This window comes from Rhea pennata, chromosome 6 (assembly GCF_028389875.1).
Source record: "Rhea pennata isolate bPtePen1 chromosome 6, bPtePen1.pri, whole genome shotgun sequence".
Taxonomy (NCBI): Eukaryota; Metazoa; Chordata; class Aves; order Rheiformes; family Rheidae; genus Rhea; species Rhea pennata.
In genome coordinates, this window is record NC_084668.1 from 22,977,290 (window position 1) to 22,996,191 (window position 18,902).

Genomic DNA, 18,902 nt, shown 5'->3' on the forward strand with positions numbered 1-18,902 from the left:
CTACATCTGCTAACAGCAAATGTCATGTATTTTCACTTGCAAAACAAAAAGAAACATTGTTAAAAGCAAAAAGACTTTTAATATATGTTGCAACAGTATTATGTTAATAGTCATGCAGATGTAAATATTGCAATCATTACTTTGAGGTGAGAACAAAAAGCATGCAGGAAAAGTGAGAAAGACAATTTCTACTCTTATTTGAAAAGATTAAGATCATTTTTAGTGACAAATTAGTGATTATTAGGCCATAATAATGACTTGTCAATATCTGTAATTTTGAGTCCTGTTTCACCTGTTCTTTTCCCTTCTCTATTGCTGAACTATAGTTTTGAACCTAATACTATAGAGAACATTCAATGTCTTATGGTCTTAAGCTGATTTCTATTATTATAACAAGTAAGTAGGGCCTCACACCCTGTACTGTTCATCAGTGTTTAAAACTGTGACTTAAAACAGGAAAGAATCATACAACAGAAAGCAAACAAAAACAAACAACATGAGGACAAAAGAAAGACATAACATACCCTTTTGTTTCCTACATTATCTGCAGGTGTTAAATAAAAGAAATCTTGAAAACAGACAGCTAATAAATGGTTTTCAAGAAGCCAAGAAAACTAGTCATTCCAGTTTACTGCACACTTGACAAGAGTGTTGTGCTTTTCTTACATTCTCAGATCTGTAGCCATGTGATTATGAGATTTTACTGTTTATATTTTTAAAAGTTTCCAGAGTTTATAGTCACAAATAATATTTTATAAATCCCAAACTTTAAGATTAAAGCCAAATACTAGCATTTTCAATCCAATTGTTCGTTTGGAAATGGTGGAGGAGTAAGTAGGAGTGATCTGTGTTTCATGAACAACAATAATCAACAGCAAAGAACTATAATAACATAATTCAACTTTTCTTATTCTTCTCACTTGCCTTCTTCCAGTGTTCTCTTTATGTTCTGCCAAAGAGAAATCTGAACCTTCTCTCCCACAGTGAAAGTTGTTGGGAGTTAATTTTTTGTTTAATAAAACAGATGGACAAGGTTTCAGTATCACTGTACACTCAACTTCTGTAAGTATTTTATTATATTGATGTTTATTATTTTGTTTCACCAATATCATTGTAATTTTGATTATTTACTGCAGTCCAATCCTTGTCACCCTCAACCAGCGCCTTTACAGAGGCCATTATACTCTGCAAAATATTTGTAATGAGATTTTGAGCTGCAGCATTTCTAAGTCTTATGTTCAGATCCATAATATTTTTCAATTAGCTCCAAGATAATTTAAAAACTCCAAACACAGAAAAATCATGAACATGAAGGCAATAAAATTGTTTCAAAATCTTGTTATTTTAGCTGTGTCTATCCATATCAGCATGGGTATCTGATTAAAATCAGTCTTTGGAATTCTCCAGTGTATCAGAGAATGGCTTTCTCTGTGATGTCTCTACAAGAACAGCTGGAAAAAGCCTTGAAATTGTACATTCCAATTAAAAGTGACACTGTCTAGATAGTTGTATGGTTTGTCCAAGCTAAAAAATATAAAGAATTCTTTCATTTCCAGTTAGATACCTACTTCTTGAGAAAAGTGTCAGGAATAGTCACAGGTTTCACCTTTTCTCCACAAGGAAGATTCTCTGCTTCAGCATTGAAACAGAGCAAGTAACTTGAGAAGATTTAACATTCAGGTTTGCTTTAATCTGAGTTCAGAACAAAAGATCTTCAAAGAATATCAACTTAAAAAGTTTCCTTACTGTAACAGGATTAATTTTATGACCTGTTTCTAAATATTTCATTCATGTTACGGAGTTTGGTCAGTTACACTCCAAGATCAAACATGCAGAGTGGTTACCAGTCTTCTCTGTCTACAAACAGCAACACAGACCAAGAAAGAAAATTCTAGTAAAGAAAAATCTTAAAAAAAAAAAAAAAAAAAAAAAAAAAAAAAAAAAAAACAGTCTGAGCTGTATCTTTTTAATATGTTACAGTTAAAGCTGTACTGTTTGGGCTCATCAGCAACATATTTTCCATAAAATATTCATCTAGCATTTACGAAGACATTTGATCTGGAAAAGAAAAGCTCTCTTTCCTATTTCTCTGTAATTTAAAAAGTGATTTAAACTACACTTGTTACTTTTATCAATGTGTTATTAAAACAGTCATGTTCTTGCTTTTCATTCAGCAAGCTGACAATAAAGCACAGTTGAAACATGTAGACTATACTGAACAAATTGTGTAACCAGATTGCTCAGGCACAGTAGGTCCAACTCAATCTTATAGCAGTGGACATACTATACATACGTACTGCAGCATACTATCTGCACATTCACAGTAGTCATTCATTTAGGATTTCTGAAGGTCCAAAACTCCCCAAAAGTGTCCCAAAGCAGTAAGAAAATAGATGACACATTGAAGTAACAAAGAACAGCACTCAAAAGGCATCCCATTTCAACAATTCTAATTAATATATGATATTTGATAGGCAAAGACACTGACTACTGTACTATAGCAGACGTATTTCAACCAAATAGTTTCTAAAGAATCATAAACTATTTGCTCCTTTCCGTCTCAGCATGTAGGATGGAGACTTTTCTGTTATGTAACTTCTGTTATATAACAGTTCCCCCACTGGGGACTAGGAGGTTAAAATTATAGAGAAGAGTGGCAGATCAAGCGTAAAGACTGCAAGAAGGCAGAATGACCAAGTATGGTATACGTCTCTGTCAGTAAATAAATTCTAAAAAAGAGAAGGTGTGAACCTCACTGAAACAACTTGCATTCAGATACACAGCTAGGATTTATTTAAATAAATAAATAAATAAAAATGTAAAAAGTATACTTAACTTTCTCCAGGTAAGTGGAAAATCCGAGCAGATCGGGATGCTTTTGAAAATGCCATAGAGTCATATCCAAATGGTTTGAGGATATGGCCAGCTTGCACGCAGGATCATTTCTTATCATGGGACTAGAGCCAGCATAGCTTTCTTCCAGTGTTTTGTTTTGAGTTCAGCTTAAAACACCAGCAAAGCCAGTACTGGATTCAAATTATTGCCCTAAGAGACCCAGCCTGATTCTGTGTTTCACTCTTCAGCAACCCCAGTTCCTAATGCACAGCGCAGGAAAAAACTAAACAAATCCATCTCAACTCTGTCAAGACTTACCGGCTTGAGTTAGCTTTGGAATCAATACAATCATATTCATAGAGCATTGCTAAGAGCCAAAACATCTTAGAAGGCTCATGGTTGCTACTCAAACCAACAGGGTTTATCTGCAAATTGAATACATTATCCTCTGATGAAGTAGAGCTGACTTGTCTCATAGCAATTTTCACACTGCTTGGATAAACCTATTCTATTTCAGTACATTTCTAATAATTTATTAAGACTTTTAATACATATAACTAACTTATAATATGTATACAGTATGTATGTTAAATTTTATAATATAGCACTATTAACTTTCTCTATTTTAGTTCAAGAGGCAAATTAGATTTACTTAGCAGTAAAGCTGAGTAAACAGTAAAGTTAGCAGCTTTACATAGCAGAAACTAAAGACACTTAGCCTTTCCTTTCTTACAAATAGCCATTCGTAAAGATTCTTTAAAGAAAATCAGCACTGAAAGGATCATGCTTCACCTCAATGATTATTTTCCTCTAAAGACTTCGGCCTCTCCTAACTTCTTTACATACCTCTCTCCTATTTTCACACAAAACTAAACTCTGTGCCTTTCTGTTTACGTAGCGTAAAAATTAAAGAGTGCATGGCTCATCTACAAAATAGCCCCTATAGCCCACAAGATGGACATGAAAATGGCTGCAGAGTTATCAAATACTGAATGTGTCATATATCGTCACTCATATTTTTTCCCCTTAAGGTACAGGTATTAAATTATATAATATCCCCATCAACTAAAAATAAGCAGTCCATTTTACAAATAAGCAAAAAGAAAGCAAAAAAGCAGCAATAAAATGAGGGAAACTGTACCATAAAATATGTATTCATTTTGACATGTTACAAGATACTACTAAATATAGTAATAATTGCAATATAATTTAATTGTAAAAATGAGAAAGCCACGGTAAATTTCAGATTATCTAAACAGCTTCCCATTCAAGATCTATGAGCTTTATACAAAAACTAGTTTTTGCTATAAAACAATTTTCACAGAAAGATATGGGGCGAATTTGTGTAATTTTGTTTTACAGTTTCTCTTGTTATCATGTTCTTTTAACTTTTAAAAACAATGAACTGATCATAAAAATAACAATCCTCTGACTAGAAGATCTGTGTACAATCTGAAATTACCTTCTGTTCATTTACAGCACCAGCTATTTTAAGTTGTGTTTATATAAGCTACTAAGTGTATATCCCCATTCTTTGTGAGTTCATTAAATACAACATCATTAAGATAGACTGACTGAAATAGTTTGTCTGCTTCCTAATGACTGCATTTACTGACTTCATCCCTACATAAGTTCTAAGAGATTTTCTTTACAAAATGCTCTGTATGCAAATTGCTTAGTATTTGACCCTTCAGTTAATCATGTAATTTAACAGACATCATATTTCAGGTAGTTCTGTTTACATAAAAAGACCTTTGCATGTTTTGTTTAAACTTTTTTTCAAAAACAGTTGCAAAAAATTTAAGAAAAAACAAATAGTACAAAGAGTAAGTGGTTACAAATCCAAGCATAGTTTGCATTTTCTTTATTGAGAGCTTTATTCCTTTGGATAGAAATAACATTTAATTCTCATTCCATTTATTAAAATTCTTAGCATTGATTTATCTAATTTTCATTAACATACAAGGTTTTAAAAATAAAAGCTAGTCCTCCTTAAATTGCAACTTTAATAGTTATTTAGCAACATCACAAAGTGATAAAGTTTGCTTAAAGATTTTTGTCCAGTTACTAATTTATGTGATTAGGGGGAAAAAAAAATTAAAGGCCACAATTTCTTCCTTATATTTCAAATACAAAATCTAGTTGGAAGTTGCATTCATAACATTAACGTAAGTCTTGCTCCCCAAGAACAAGAACATCAAACTAGGAATTCTAAAGATTAGACCTTCTTCATTTCTACTTCCAGCTCTTACTAAATCTAATGACAATTCTCCAAATATGTGGGGTTGTGGAGAACCAGAATGTATTTTAAAAATCCTTCAACAACGAAGGAGCCCAAAGTCCACAACACAAAGAATTTTGCTTAGGATGACACTGAACAAATTAGTATTGTATCAGCTACTTCAGGAACGTGAAAAATTGTGATTCAGGAAGACAGAGTAAAATATTTTTCATTTCTGTGCATTTCTTAAGCTTGTATGTTACCTATCACTTGAAAGAAAAAACATGTTTTACTCATGCAAACTCTTTTAGGAGATTAGTACTTTACTGCACAGTTAGCATTTCTAATTGTGATGAACCATTCTTATAGCCTATACCATTACTATTACTTTCTTAAAGCGGTTTTCTTTAGATATTCTTACCAAATGTAACTTCTCCATTGCCACTCTTGTCAAACAACTGAAAAGCAACAATGAATATTGCATCTGGCGTACACAAAACTGATTCAAATGCCAAAAATTCTTGAAAGGAAATCAACCTACAAAGGAAAAATAAAGCAGTTACAACATTTTCAAAAATTATTTACAATATCAATGATGTTTTGTGCTTGATGATCTAGGAAACTTTATAATCCAGTTATTAAATAAAATTTCAGTATAAAAAATAGACTCTATAATAGAGATGTAAAGAGAGGTATTTGCTACTTTTGAAAGGTTACTTAACCTTTGTATGTCTCAGTTTTTTCATCGATAGAAGGACTGAATGCAACCATTTTTTCAGATCCTTCAACAACAAAATACAATCAATTTTCAGTGAATATCATCTATTTGTAGCCTGGTAATTATAAATTCAAGCAGACAGCATTTAAAAGTTAAGATATATATTTAAAAAAATCTACAAGTATGAAATTTAGAGGCCTGTCAGTATAATATTACTGATTTATATACAAATCTCTACTGAAAAAAGGCATTTTAATGTAAGAACTTACATATAAATATTTTGCCTTAAAACAACTTTTAACATTTGTAAAAAAAAAAAAAAAATCACAAGTATATTTTACTTTCTGTATGTGTGTATACTTTCTATGTATACACAATCACACATTATGTATTATATATTACACTTCAAAAATAATATGAACCATAAAGTTATGTATTTGAGAACTTGGATAAATAAATAAAAGAATGTTTGGACATTAAGACATGATTAAGGAATGTAAGGATTTGAGTGTTAAAGGCTGATCACAGGGGTATGTGCTGTTCATGTGAGACGGTCTCAACACAGACAAAAGCAGCTCAGGATGCATTAGCAGAGCTGTTTCCAGCAGAGATGAGGAAGCAGAAGTATCACCAGAAAGGGCTATAACAACATCCTTGGAATGTCACATACAAATCAAGGTCCTTGCGTTGAAAAAGATAAATTCAAACTAGAATGGATACAGAGTTTATTAGGTTCACAGAGAACTTTTCTAGGAACTGAGCTTATCCAGACTAGCAGAAATAATGTTAAGAGATCCTAATCTATATGCAAGAAAAGCTGCAGAAAGATAAACTTCAGGCTAGAAGAAGATAAAGGATAATGCCAGAGCAAGAACAAAATAGTACGTGGTGGCTATAAAGATATTTAGAGCAGGTATATACTGTGGCCTCTCCAGAACACCACAAGCAAAAGCCTAATGTTCTAACAGCAAAGCTTAAGTGGTTTATTAAAGCCCCTGTGTAATTTGATCCTTATAAAAACAGGAGACTTAACGTGATGACTTAGAAGATTCTATCCAGAACCAAGTTTCCTAGCTCTGTGTATAGAAATGAATGATGGGGTATCTATTTTAACATCAAGTAAATTATTATTGGGAATGAGAATTTTAATTAGATTTCTGAAACTAACAGTAAACTAAAAAAAATAATATTTCAATAGATGCTGTTAACACAGAATATCTCTGTAGATGGTAATTTTCTCAGAAAAAGTACATATTAATCTGAATTTATAAAATGCAGTTATTTAGTACTCTTCATAACAGAACATTAGCTCATAATGGTTATTTCACACATATATTGCTTACTGCTAAGGACCTACATAAAAATTTCTTTCTCTATAGGAAAAAGCATACCAAACCACATCATTCACTAATTCACCTAGTCTTTCTCTGTCAAAGTATATGCAAAGTATAATCAAGATATTTAATACAAGGTCTCATATTTTAACATTCTTAGTGAAGCTGAATCATAAGACATGATATATGCTTTATAAGAAAATAGAAAGAAGTAATGATTTTGCAGAAGTTAAGATATGGTAGATATGAAATTAAGATATTAATTTGTCACATTTTAGCCATAAAATCAAAGATGTAAGGATGGTTATCCAGATGCCAAGCCAATTTCATCCAAAAGATCATCTTAACAAATAAGGTTTTAGCATTACATTTAGCAACAGAACATTCTTTAAAATAATTGTAAATACTATCATTTCAAAATATACCTCACATACAAGTGTAAATCTGATATACAAAATAATTCATAATCAGGAAGCTTTATAACTGACAGAATCAGGAGACAATCCCTGTAGAATGCATAGGAAGAAGCCTGAACCTGAAAGAAGCAGTCTTCACAGCTCCCCCATTAACAGGGCCTATAGTAAAAAGAGACAAATACATTCAATTTCCTTTCCATATGCTCAACTTGCAGATTCGTAAGAGCAGGGATATCCCCCATGATCCTCTATTATCGGGCAGAGATAACAGGAACTAGATTAAATGTAACAACGAAGGGTTCCAATCAGTCAAGCCCATTGCATTAAGGAGTCTGCAATAATATCTAATCACTTACCTTTCATTTCACCTGTAACACTCCAACACTACTTACACTTTTCTCTTACTTCTTCCCCATTCTTACAGCTTATTTTGTGTGGTTTTGAAGAATAGGTTTATAGTACTACAACTCTTTGCAGTTTCTTTCCACAACACTGCTTTAAGAAATAATGTACAGCACTGTTGTGACACTGTTCTGTGAAACATCAGATCTTTCTTCAGGGCTTAGCTTAAGAATACACTTAATAGTGACCTCTGTTAAGTTTTGAAAGTTTGAAGGGAGGAAAAAGTCTTTGATTTTAAAACTTCAGTACCTACTAATCTCAAATTAGATTTGTGTAGTTGGTTAGCTGGTTTTGGCACACAAGTTTAAGTACTTTATTCAGTGAGGATATGTACCCTAATCCTAATTTTGAAAATAGTGCCTGAAGTCTGATGACATAGGAATGCTTTGAGTGTTTTACTCACAGCATCAGTCAAACTTCACTGTATTAAACAGATATCAGATAAAGCAATTCAGGCCAAATTCTAATTTAGACCTCATCATATTAATTTCTGAGAACATTTGCATCTGTAATAGTGAGGAAGTAACACTCTGAAAGTGAAAAATCGTCCGTTATAAGAACCACCTTATAGAACTTCATCAAAGCAACTTAGTCTTGTACTACAGTAATAGCAGAATGCAACAGTACTCTGCAAAAGTTACCTATTGAAGTACAGATATAAAAAGTAATAATAATAAAAAAACATGCCTACAGAGATCTAGCTCCCAAATACACTCTTTCTAAAGGTGCCAAACTAAAATCTACGTGAAGTCAACAAGAAATAACAAAGAAAAGTTGCCAAGAATACTTTGAGCATTTATTTGAAGGGTAAGTGAGCCTAATAGAAAATGCTGGAAGATACAAGAATTAAGTTTCGTAACAGAACCTGGATTTTCTCAGTGACTTGCTGTGGACTTTGGACTATCATTTAATTTACAAATGTCTGTATCAAAATGGAATAACGATGCCTCCTTGAGCTTAATAAAATAGCTTGGAAAGATGCAACATACTACTAGAATTTGATTGAAGACTACAGTAGTTATTCATGCTATAGATTAAACTCTGTATAAATAGTATAGTTATCAGAGTCCACGTTTTGATATATTGCAGCTCACTATAAATTCTAGGAAGAATAAGTTTCTAGATATAAATAAACCAAAGATGATTACCAAGGCATAATAAATTATTCATATGAAATACTGACTAGAGCTAAACATAGATTAAAACACTTCAGAAATTCTATTTCAGACAAGAATCAACGGGTATTCAGACAGACAAACATTCTGTAGTGCAGATCATACGGTAACAGTTGCCCATTAATTTCATTGTTCCCATACTGTAGCAGATAAAGTGCACTTACCCATAACTGATTACCTTGCTTTGAATATTACCCAGATCAAAAAACAAAACAATTTTATTCACAGAAAAAGCAACAAAAAAGTGATGCCTCAGTGTCAACTTCTGTTGAAAGTAATAAAACAGATTACTGATTTCTTATTAAGAAAGATTCTTTTATAAAACATTTCCTGAAGGAATGCACACTCTAAAACATAACTAACAGCTTTCAGAGAAATAAGATATTCAGTATGTTGGTCACTAGTCATTAATTAGACTGTTATTTCAGTAGATAAATATAGAATAGCACTTTCAATCTTTAACAATATAGTAAACTACAGCCACGTGTCACAAACAGCAAAACAGTTTCTTTAGAACTATCAAATTTATACATATGTGTATTACCATATTACCAAACATATTACCAAACTGCTGCAACTTTTTTTTTTTTTTTTTAGAGCCCTCATGTAACATTACAACAAACAGGAGATCCTGTTTTGCTATTTAATATAAAATGTATACGATGTATGTAATTTTATTTGTATAGTACAGATACTGTGCAAACTGCTCAGGATACTGTGCAAGTTAATAAAAATATTCTAAAACAGAACTATACAGGAAAACAAAAACATTCACATGATATCAGACAGCTGATTAAGACTCACAAAACCAAGGAAGTTAAGAAGCTTTTAATTTAAAATAAATTACATTTATCTATTTTAAACGTACCTTTACAAAACACCCGCTCCCCTCTGCATTCTTGACCTCTACTCTTATACATCTTGACCCTTCCACTTTACTTTAACAACATCCATGCTTCCTGTTACAATTTAAGACTGAAGCTAGAAGCCTACATACAGCAAAGAGAAAAGTGGGGAAAGCTTCTTCGAAGATGAATTAGTTAAAGGGTATAATCTCAGTAGAGTGAACATTTTGTACATTTGTTTCAGAGAGCCATATAAAAGCAAATAATATTGTTCATAATCAGTGCAGGAAAAACATTATTTGGTGTGACCTTATCTTGATTAGACAAACACTTTCTTCATTCATATCATCATTAGTACCTCTCTCTCTTAATACCCAGTGCTTTTTAAAAAGTTCTCAGTGGTTTGATTTGTATTGCATACTACAGGAGTAAGACAGCTTTTCCATATTTCCATGTTCAATTACAGGTACTGAAGATTCTACATAGTCTATAATCGTGGAACTTTTCCAGGGCAATCATTCTATGTTAGAATTATTTGCAGTTCAATCTACTTTACATTTATAATAATTGTCAATACTTCTTTGAAACAAATCTTAATTAAAAAAAAATACTTTAAACACTTCACTGTTATATATATTTTCCCAGCTTCCAAAAGTATAGTTTATTGTACTTGAGAAAAATCTCATTACTCAAATAAGCTTAAAGCATAATCAAATCAGCAATGTATTTTAGAAAATGAAATTATCAAAGACTCACTCAAAAACTCACTCATTTACCAACATATTACAGGCTTCTAACAGAAAGAAAATTCTCACCCATCCTTTGTTTGATCTGCTACTCCAGCCAACAGCTGTACTGTTTTAGGATTATAACGTGGATCTCTATACAGCCCTAGGTATTTTTGCACAAAATCTTCCGGGGTCATGTAACGCTCACCATCTTTCTCAACACTGGCATACTAGAGGAAAAAAACAAAACAACAACACATAAAAACAAAAATAAAGCCATTTAGATACTAATTATCAGTGATTACCAAAATAGTATCTTCACTGAAGATCACTGCAATTGTGGACAACTGTCTCCAAGTAACTGCTCTGAAATTAAAGGGTTTGGTTAACCTAATAGTGCTTCAATACTAGTTGCTTACCATCAATAATCAGGTTATTCCTGTAGAATAGGTATGTTCATATAATGACCAGTATCTTCTAACAAAAAGACAATTATGTATTTTCAGAAATTGTCAGTTATTTGCATAAATTTATAAAAATTACAGCCATGCTGTATCTTTCCAGTTGCAGCTACACTGTAAAAACCATGGTACACAAATAATATTTTCAAAAATCTAATTACAAGAGTGAGCAGGAACACTTACTCAAAAGATGTCTGCTACTAGAAACTGTGAGAAATTATTTGTTTTCTCTTTTTGTGAGGAATGATCTTTCAGATTTTTTTTGTTCTGAAACTAATGTTTTTGGCATTTCTTATTTAAGTAATTTAAGTAAAAAAAAATTCACGTACACAAAAAGATTTAGGTCAATTGAAATGTTTTGATTTGAGTTTCAGTTTTGATTTTTGAGTTTTATTAGCAACAAAATAAATTTTCACATCTAAGTCACAAACAGATTTTAGAAATACTAAGTAATTAATATTAATACAACCCATTAAAAATAAAATTATCAAGTACATCTTTATAACTTCTACACCAAGACAAATGTCTATGTAAGTATTCTAAATAATGACCTTTCTGTTTCAAAATGCTAAGCACTGGCTCTTAAAAAAAATCCTATCTGTAGGGCAAATTTAAATTGAAAATTAATATTTTAGCATAAACACCATACCCTCAACTATCCAGTTAGGCTGAACAATATCAGTCTTGAACAAGGACCAGGCAAGGCAGGAACAGAAAGCATCATCTCTTCCTTTTGCAAATCAAGCCGACTACCGAGCTATCAGAACAAGATGCCATTTCGCCATACCGGTAGACAACCAGTACCATCATCCCTCTTCCTATGTGCTTAGATACAGAAACAATTGATGACTTACTTTCTTGCTTTCTGTACTCACCATTGAATGTCAAATAGCATTCAATATTTGAAGTCATCATCATGTACAAAAATGAATATAAGGAAAATGTATTATGGAAGTTCACACCCTTCAGATCTTATTTCTAGATGGCAGTATAGTTGCAGAAAAACTTGTATTTATTTATTATATGACAATGACCTTCAAAATAAAATCTAAATTTTCTGATTGCAAAGTTAAACTATGTTTTCACTCTAAAATATAGCAAAAATGTCAAAAGATTTCCACTTCACCAAATTTCTGTGAGCCAACTCAGTCTGACAATTGAGTTTGTTTCTCAGCATTTTTGCTCTAGAAACCTGTAAGCAAGCTTATTTAATATTTTTAAAGTCCATCTCTTACGTTCACTGCCTACTATACAGGCTACTTGTACTCACAATGAATTAGATGCAAATCTTCAAACATTTATGTAGACCTGTGTTCCTTCTGAGAAAGGGAAGTTATAAAGCTTCATATTTGTTTCTTCTAAATTTTGTTTTGTAAAAAAAAATAGTGATTTTAGTTCATTCATAAAAATGTAATTTACCTTTTTAGGTTCTAATTGTTAAAAGGTGACAATACAAGAGTTCCCTGTGAAAAAAAAAGAAAAAAGAAAAGAAAAAAAATAGCAATGCCCCCTCCAGCCCAAGAGCCTATAGTGCAATATCTACATTAGTGAATTCAAACTGCAGTTAGTGGCTTTATCTGTAATTTGTAACTCTTCTACTGTATATTGTAGTATCTTGACAGCTTTATGGGAAAGAGTAACAAAATGTGCACTTATTTTGCCAGGGATCCACAGGAATTAGAACATTAATAATAACACCTAAATACAAGATTTCTTAAGATTTAAAACTTGAGATAAAGGGGGTCATTCACATGTCTCAGGCTTGTTTCAGTTATATGCAACCCAACAAATTCTATCAGGACACAGTTTCAGCATATAGGAGTTTGCCTTAGTACCAATGGGTGCTTAAGAAGCTTTTATCTTAGCCTCCAACATCTCTTTTGCCATACCAGCTTCTCGCATCTCATTGTCTTTCCCTCTTCCCTCTTACTGTTGTGCAGATGCAAGTTTACATTGTAAAACAGACTACCGAAGCAACTAAAAATTAAAATAGAAGATTTACACAAAAAGAGGAATACACAGCAGCAAGCAGGAATTCTTTAAGTCAGCACATGACAATATAATAAAACTGTGCCTTCAGGCATCACTGAATCAACTTGTAAAGATCCCCTTTTCAATCATATACACAAGTGACTAAGAAATGCATTATGAAGCACAGTCCTGCTGCAACATGTGCAATCTAAAGCAAGTTTTATAGGATCACAGGACATGCAGAATATTGAAAATATCCTAAAGAATAACAGAATTCAATTGCATGACAGTTGAGGATCTATCAAAGACAGTTAAAATCCAAATATCATCATCTTATTTCTTCAGACACCAACTTATCTGAGTTTATTACACATAGTGATTTGTTTTACAACAAAAACTTCAGAGGAGGAGTTTTGTTAATTTTTAAGACAAGAATAATTAACTGACAGATACCTTCAGCTCCATATGAGAAGGTCATGATATTTTGCCAGAAGTTGGCAACATGCCAATAATTACAGACTAACAAAGCAGCTAGACTCCTCTTACAAAATCTATCCTCGAATGACCTTTTCACCATGCAACGTAAATCAAGACTCTTTTAGCACAAAACAGCCAATTGTTAATTATACTTTAATTTGCGTATAAAATAGAACACATCTATTAAATCTATGTTTTCCTCAAACTCAAACCTTTTAAAATTCATCACATAACATGAACACACAAAACTATACTACATTTGCACCATACCAAATTAGGCATCATCAGGCTTCCAGATGATGCTTTCTTTGCAAATTTTCTTTAGTTTTCAGTTTAAAGGTATTTTCTATTCCAATGATTTTATCTGAGTAGAAGAGAAAAGTTCCAAAACAGAAAAGGACCTACAGGAATTCTTAATGCTTTTTCTTACTTAGTTCTACTAAGCTGCGAGCAAGAGACTCAGGACACTAAGTGAAAAATTGAAGTTTTCTTTATTAAAACTGGAAAATGTTTGTGTGTTTCTTTTTCCACCTTGCTGGATCAGGTTTCATCTACATTCAACAGACAGGAAATAATTCAGCTATACTTCCCCACAGTTGACTGTATCCTGCCTAAGAAAAAAGAATAGGGGCTCATTAAGAAATCTGATAATTGTTCTATGAAAGTCTTTATCCTTCAGTGAGTTTCTATTTCCTTCCCTTATGGTTGTCACCGGAGTCAGCGGTTAGCAAACTCTTGCTGTGACCACAACAAGTTTAGAATGCCTGCAGTTTTGACGATTAAAAGTGAAAGAACACCTGAGAACTTATTTGATGGTATGCACACATAAAACCTCAAGGACTACATTTCATAGTTACTGGATTACATAAAAATAACAGTACATCTTTTCATACCACTTAAATTTAAGATTTTTTTATGGTTTAAAATAAAAAACAATTACCGGAAACTTCAGAAATTTAAGAGAAGGGTAAATGCTAAGCATCAACTGAGATGCAAATTAAACTGGATAGACAGAGGAGTGGACATATCATATGAACAGAAAGAAGATGGATGATGAAGAGGTCCAGAGCTCACGTCTTCCCTTCTGTCTATTTCCAAGGAAGCCAAATTTAGGAAGGAATGTACGCCCTTTAGCTGAAGCACACAGAACAGGCTTGCACTCTCAGCAAGGAGTACAGCATATCTGACCCATGATGTATGCAACACTAACAATATTTCATAACAAGGCTCTCTACAACTTAGTCTTGGAAAGAGTAGGTTCTCTTTTCATTTTTAGAATTTTATAATGTTTGTAACTAAATTTATTTGCTACCTATCAAAGCAAGAACCTGATTTCAAACTTTACATGAATCAAATATAATCCAACGTTTGTGATGTTTTTCTATTGCAAATCTCAGATATTCAAAGGAAGACAGGAGAGCTTCTGTGTTTTTGATTCCTCAGAGCAAAAACCAATCCACATTATTTTGCATGTTTGTTTGAAAATAACAAGATGGACAAGAAGGAAATCAAAAGCTTTTTTTAAAAAAATAATAAATTGTTTGGGTTTTTTAGGTCAATATGCATGTTGTTATATAGACAACTTAAAAAATCAGTTGCTCAAGGTTCTTCCTCTCCACTTTTTCCTGTATGATCAAACCAAGGGTTTCAAATAATTTACTCTACTTCCAGAAGCAAAGATTTCTACTGCAATATACCTCTGAAGTCAAGAATCATACAAACTCCACATTTCCAAGCTGAGTAGAATATTTTGACATTACATTTCACTTTTTGTCATCAAACACGAAGGAGTGCAAGCGTCTTACAAAATAGTTGGAAAAGTGCTGTGTGACATTTCAGAATCACATTGATAGTAAATATTTTGCGTGTTTTAATGTTGCTTATTTGATTAAAAAAAAAAAAAAACTCTGTTGTATTCCTTATATAAAAGCTAAACACCACATCAACAATAAATGAATTTATGAAGGAGAGAATTTTGTTAGAAATTGAAAGCTAGACTTCCATGGTTTGATTCCAACATTCTAAGTTTCAGCATCCAAGAAATGTTAACAGAGTAATCTACACAAAAAAGAAGAAACTTATCTCTCTCAGGCAAACTTATCACTCTCTACTGATCACGTGTGGAAACTGTTAAATAATAAGTTAGGAACAAAAGTTACTTGTCAAAGATAGTGCAGTAATTTTCTCGTATACAGCATTAGCCTTAAATCTTAATTTCTTTCCTTTCCCACAGAGTAAAGCTTCTTGAATACACTGTGTAATATTCAAAGGGAAAGAAAAGCAGTATTTTAGTGGGTTTAGAAATATCAGTGGTCGAATTATGGACCTAAAAACATAGTTCCAGTTCTTATTCCATCAGCATGTTAAAATTTGTATTATCGAAATTTGAGGATTGATTGGCTTTTCCTTTTAGAATGTGTTTCACTATAGCTAAAGAAAGTAGAAAAACCTTCATGATGTTTCTATACATTAATTCTAACATCCTGCCAGAGATGATATTTGTATTACTTATATTATTAATCTCATCAACGTTAATTAAAGTTCTAAGAACATAGTCCATCTATTTATAAGAGGATCACATAAAAATCCCAGAGAGAAACTGTACAGCCATGTAAGAAGAATTTTTAGAACCTTGCAAAAGGTTATTTAAAAAATAACACTATAGTTATGGTTATAATTACTTGCTTCATAGCAAATTAGAAAATATTTCAGAAATGTATTTTAGATAATTTGGAAATGTTTAATAACAAGTTGTGTCCAGAACAGTTTCTCCTCCATGCCTGAAGGCCCTTTCATCATCCCATGCAACTGTGCTACAAAAAAAGTCTGTCAATCAAACAACGTAAGGCCTGTTTACCTGCAAAAAAATATTTCGCAGTTCAGCAGGATCGGCTCTCTTAGTTGATTGCACCTGTGAATAAAAGTAAGTTAATGCTTCACTAGCTGAGCTACTGATAGTTTAGAAAAAAATGCAATCTGCACTGATAAGAGTAATAAATATCAGTTCTCTTATCTAACCGATAAGGAAAATCTCAGACATCAAACCCTTTGCTTTTATTGCTCCACTCTAAAATAACACAAGCACCGACGACAGCTGTCAAACCGGCGGGACACGGCCAGCCGCCGAGCCGCGCGCTCGCAGCCCCGCAGTGACCGTTACCGCCCGCGCGCGCTGAGCAACGGCCGCCCCGCGCTCGCGGCCCCGCAGCGACCGTTACTGCCCGCGCGCGCCGAGCAACAGCCGCCCCGCGGCCCCCGCGCCTCAGAGGGCGGAGGCAGCGCAGGCTGCGCGGCCCCTTCCCGGGGCGCCCCGCCATCACCGCTCCCGCCCGCCCGCCCGCGACGCCTTCTCCTTGCCCCCGCGGGGCTCCCTCCCGCCGCCCGCCTCCCCTCGGCCAGCCGCGCGGCCCGGCGGAGCGGCCGCCCGCCTCCTCATGCGACAAGCGACGGAGGAGGAGAGTCACCTTGACCGCCATGCTGCACCCGGCGAGAAGGAGGCGGAGCCGCCCGGCGCTACCCACCCGCCGCGCCGCCGCACGACCGCCGCGCCGCGCTAATGAGCGCCCGGCCCGGCCCCGCCCGGCCCGCTCCCCGCGCACGGCTCCCCGCAGCCGCCGCGCTCCCCCCCCGCCCCCGAAACAGAGGTGACAGCGCCGCAGCTGCCGCCCCTCCGTGGGGCTGCTGGTTCTTGGTCCGCCTCACTGAGGTGCGCCAGCACAACGGTAGCCGTGCAAAACAAAAATTCCTACAAGGCTGCTGAAGCGCGTTCCGGGATGCAGCTATTCCTCTGAAGGTCAGGAAAGCGATACCTGTTCACTGCAAGCAATTAAACTTTACAAACCGATATTCTGGCAGCGTTGAGGCCGAAGGGGTGGTAGCCCCATATTTAAACAAAGAAACAGAGGCTCAAACTGTTCAGTTCTGGCCAGCCTCTGACAAACTCTCATCCCTTAAACAGTAGGCTCTCTTTGTTCCTCAGAATAAAAAACACGCAGGCTACATCCTCAGTAAAGGAGGCACTTATACTTTCTTTCAATCACAGTTGTGTTCAATCACAATAAATACTTGTAAAACCTGAATTAAAAAATAATGCACATTTTGTCATGCTATACTTTAAGAGCCCAGAAAGAGCTCTTCTGTTACATGTCACTGGAAAGCAGACAAATGACTACTTCTGAACCCCAAATAACACAGTAGGACATAAAACTACATTAAGTAGTAGTTGGACATTTCTAATGGTTGTTACAAAGTAATAGGATGCCTGTAAGTTTAAAACAATTTACTCTAGAAAGTAGAACTGATTTTTTATTTATTTATTTTTGCTACAGGTCAGCAAAAACTTTCTACAGGTAACTTGCAGTTCACATACTATACATACGCATATCTATGCATATACATCTACACTCCAGCTGACAACAAAAAATAATTCAGTTAAAAAACCAGGCTATTTGGATATTTAACTTGCAAACTGTCTTGCTCAGCAGGTTAACAGGTATGCTACTTGAAGAGTAACACTGTGTATCAGCACACAGTTCCTAAAATAAAATCATAGAAATTTTACGTTTTACCTCACTAGTGGCTGTAACAAGTAGTTCAGCATGTGGCTTTCCTTGTTACTAATGGTAAACCTGAATATATTTCTTTAGTTTAGTTAAAGTGTAATAGTGGCATTGAGCCATGTAGCCTATCCATGAAAAAAAAAAAAGAGAGAGAGATTTATCTACTACTTCCAAAGCTGGAATGGAAAATGTTATATATTTTAAAGTCAAAGGACTAATGTTAGCATTCTATTGAGTAAACTGGTGGGAGAGGAGATTTAATTCTACCCTTTTGTGAAGTACACTAAGCACTCGATCATCAAAGGTGATGACAGTCTGACACAGAGAATCAAAGTGACTGCTTGCCAGTTGTGGGTTAACTTACTGGTGTTCCAGGCCAAGCAGATAAGAGAATAATCTCCATATTGCTTAAATTAGAACTGGATGAACTAGGTGCTTTATCTGTACTGGCCCTTGACTATGCTGTGGGCAGATATACTGTGTAACCCCACACTTGCATCCTGTTGTAGTTCTGGGATTCTGTTTAAACGCTAACCTTCAGATAAAGCTTATTTAGCTCATACTGAAGTGGATTCCTGCTAGATTAAAGTACCGGTAAGCTTTAGAAAGGAGCCGAGTGTCCAGCAGCGGCAGCTGTCTCCTCACAGGCCGAGGGCAAGTCGCAGGTGTCGCCTCACAGGCCGGCTGGGCCCCTCTGCCTGGCGGCACCAGGGCCGTTTGCAGACAGGAGAGCGCCAGCCCCGGCCCCGCCGGACGGTGC

At 34.6% G+C, this 18,902-nt stretch overlaps 1 protein-coding gene across 3 annotated transcripts in view; it reads right to left on the minus strand.

The window, feature by feature from the left end:
• The window catches only part of SLC25A12 (solute carrier family 25 member 12), a 53,832-nt gene extending 34,966 nt beyond the window's left edge, over positions 1–18,866 (minus strand). The window contains exons 1-4 of one of the 3 annotated variants that reach the window (XM_062578499.1): positions 18,735–18,866; positions 16,441–16,494; positions 10,762–10,904; positions 5,478–5,593 (exon numbers count right to left, since the gene is read on the minus strand). In XM_062578499.1, coding sequence (XP_062434483.1) covers positions 5,478–5,593; positions 10,762–10,871 — 226 coding nt within the window. In that variant the 5' untranslated portion in view covers positions 10,872–10,904; positions 16,441–16,494; positions 18,735–18,866. Of the gene's footprint in view, positions 1–5,477; positions 5,594–7,533; positions 7,551–10,761; positions 10,905–16,440; positions 16,495–17,047; positions 17,091–18,734 lie in introns of those variants that run through there. The other 2 variants (XM_062578498.1, XM_062578500.1) reach the window with 2 other exon arrangements.
• Positions 18,867–18,902: the final 36 nt, after the last annotated feature.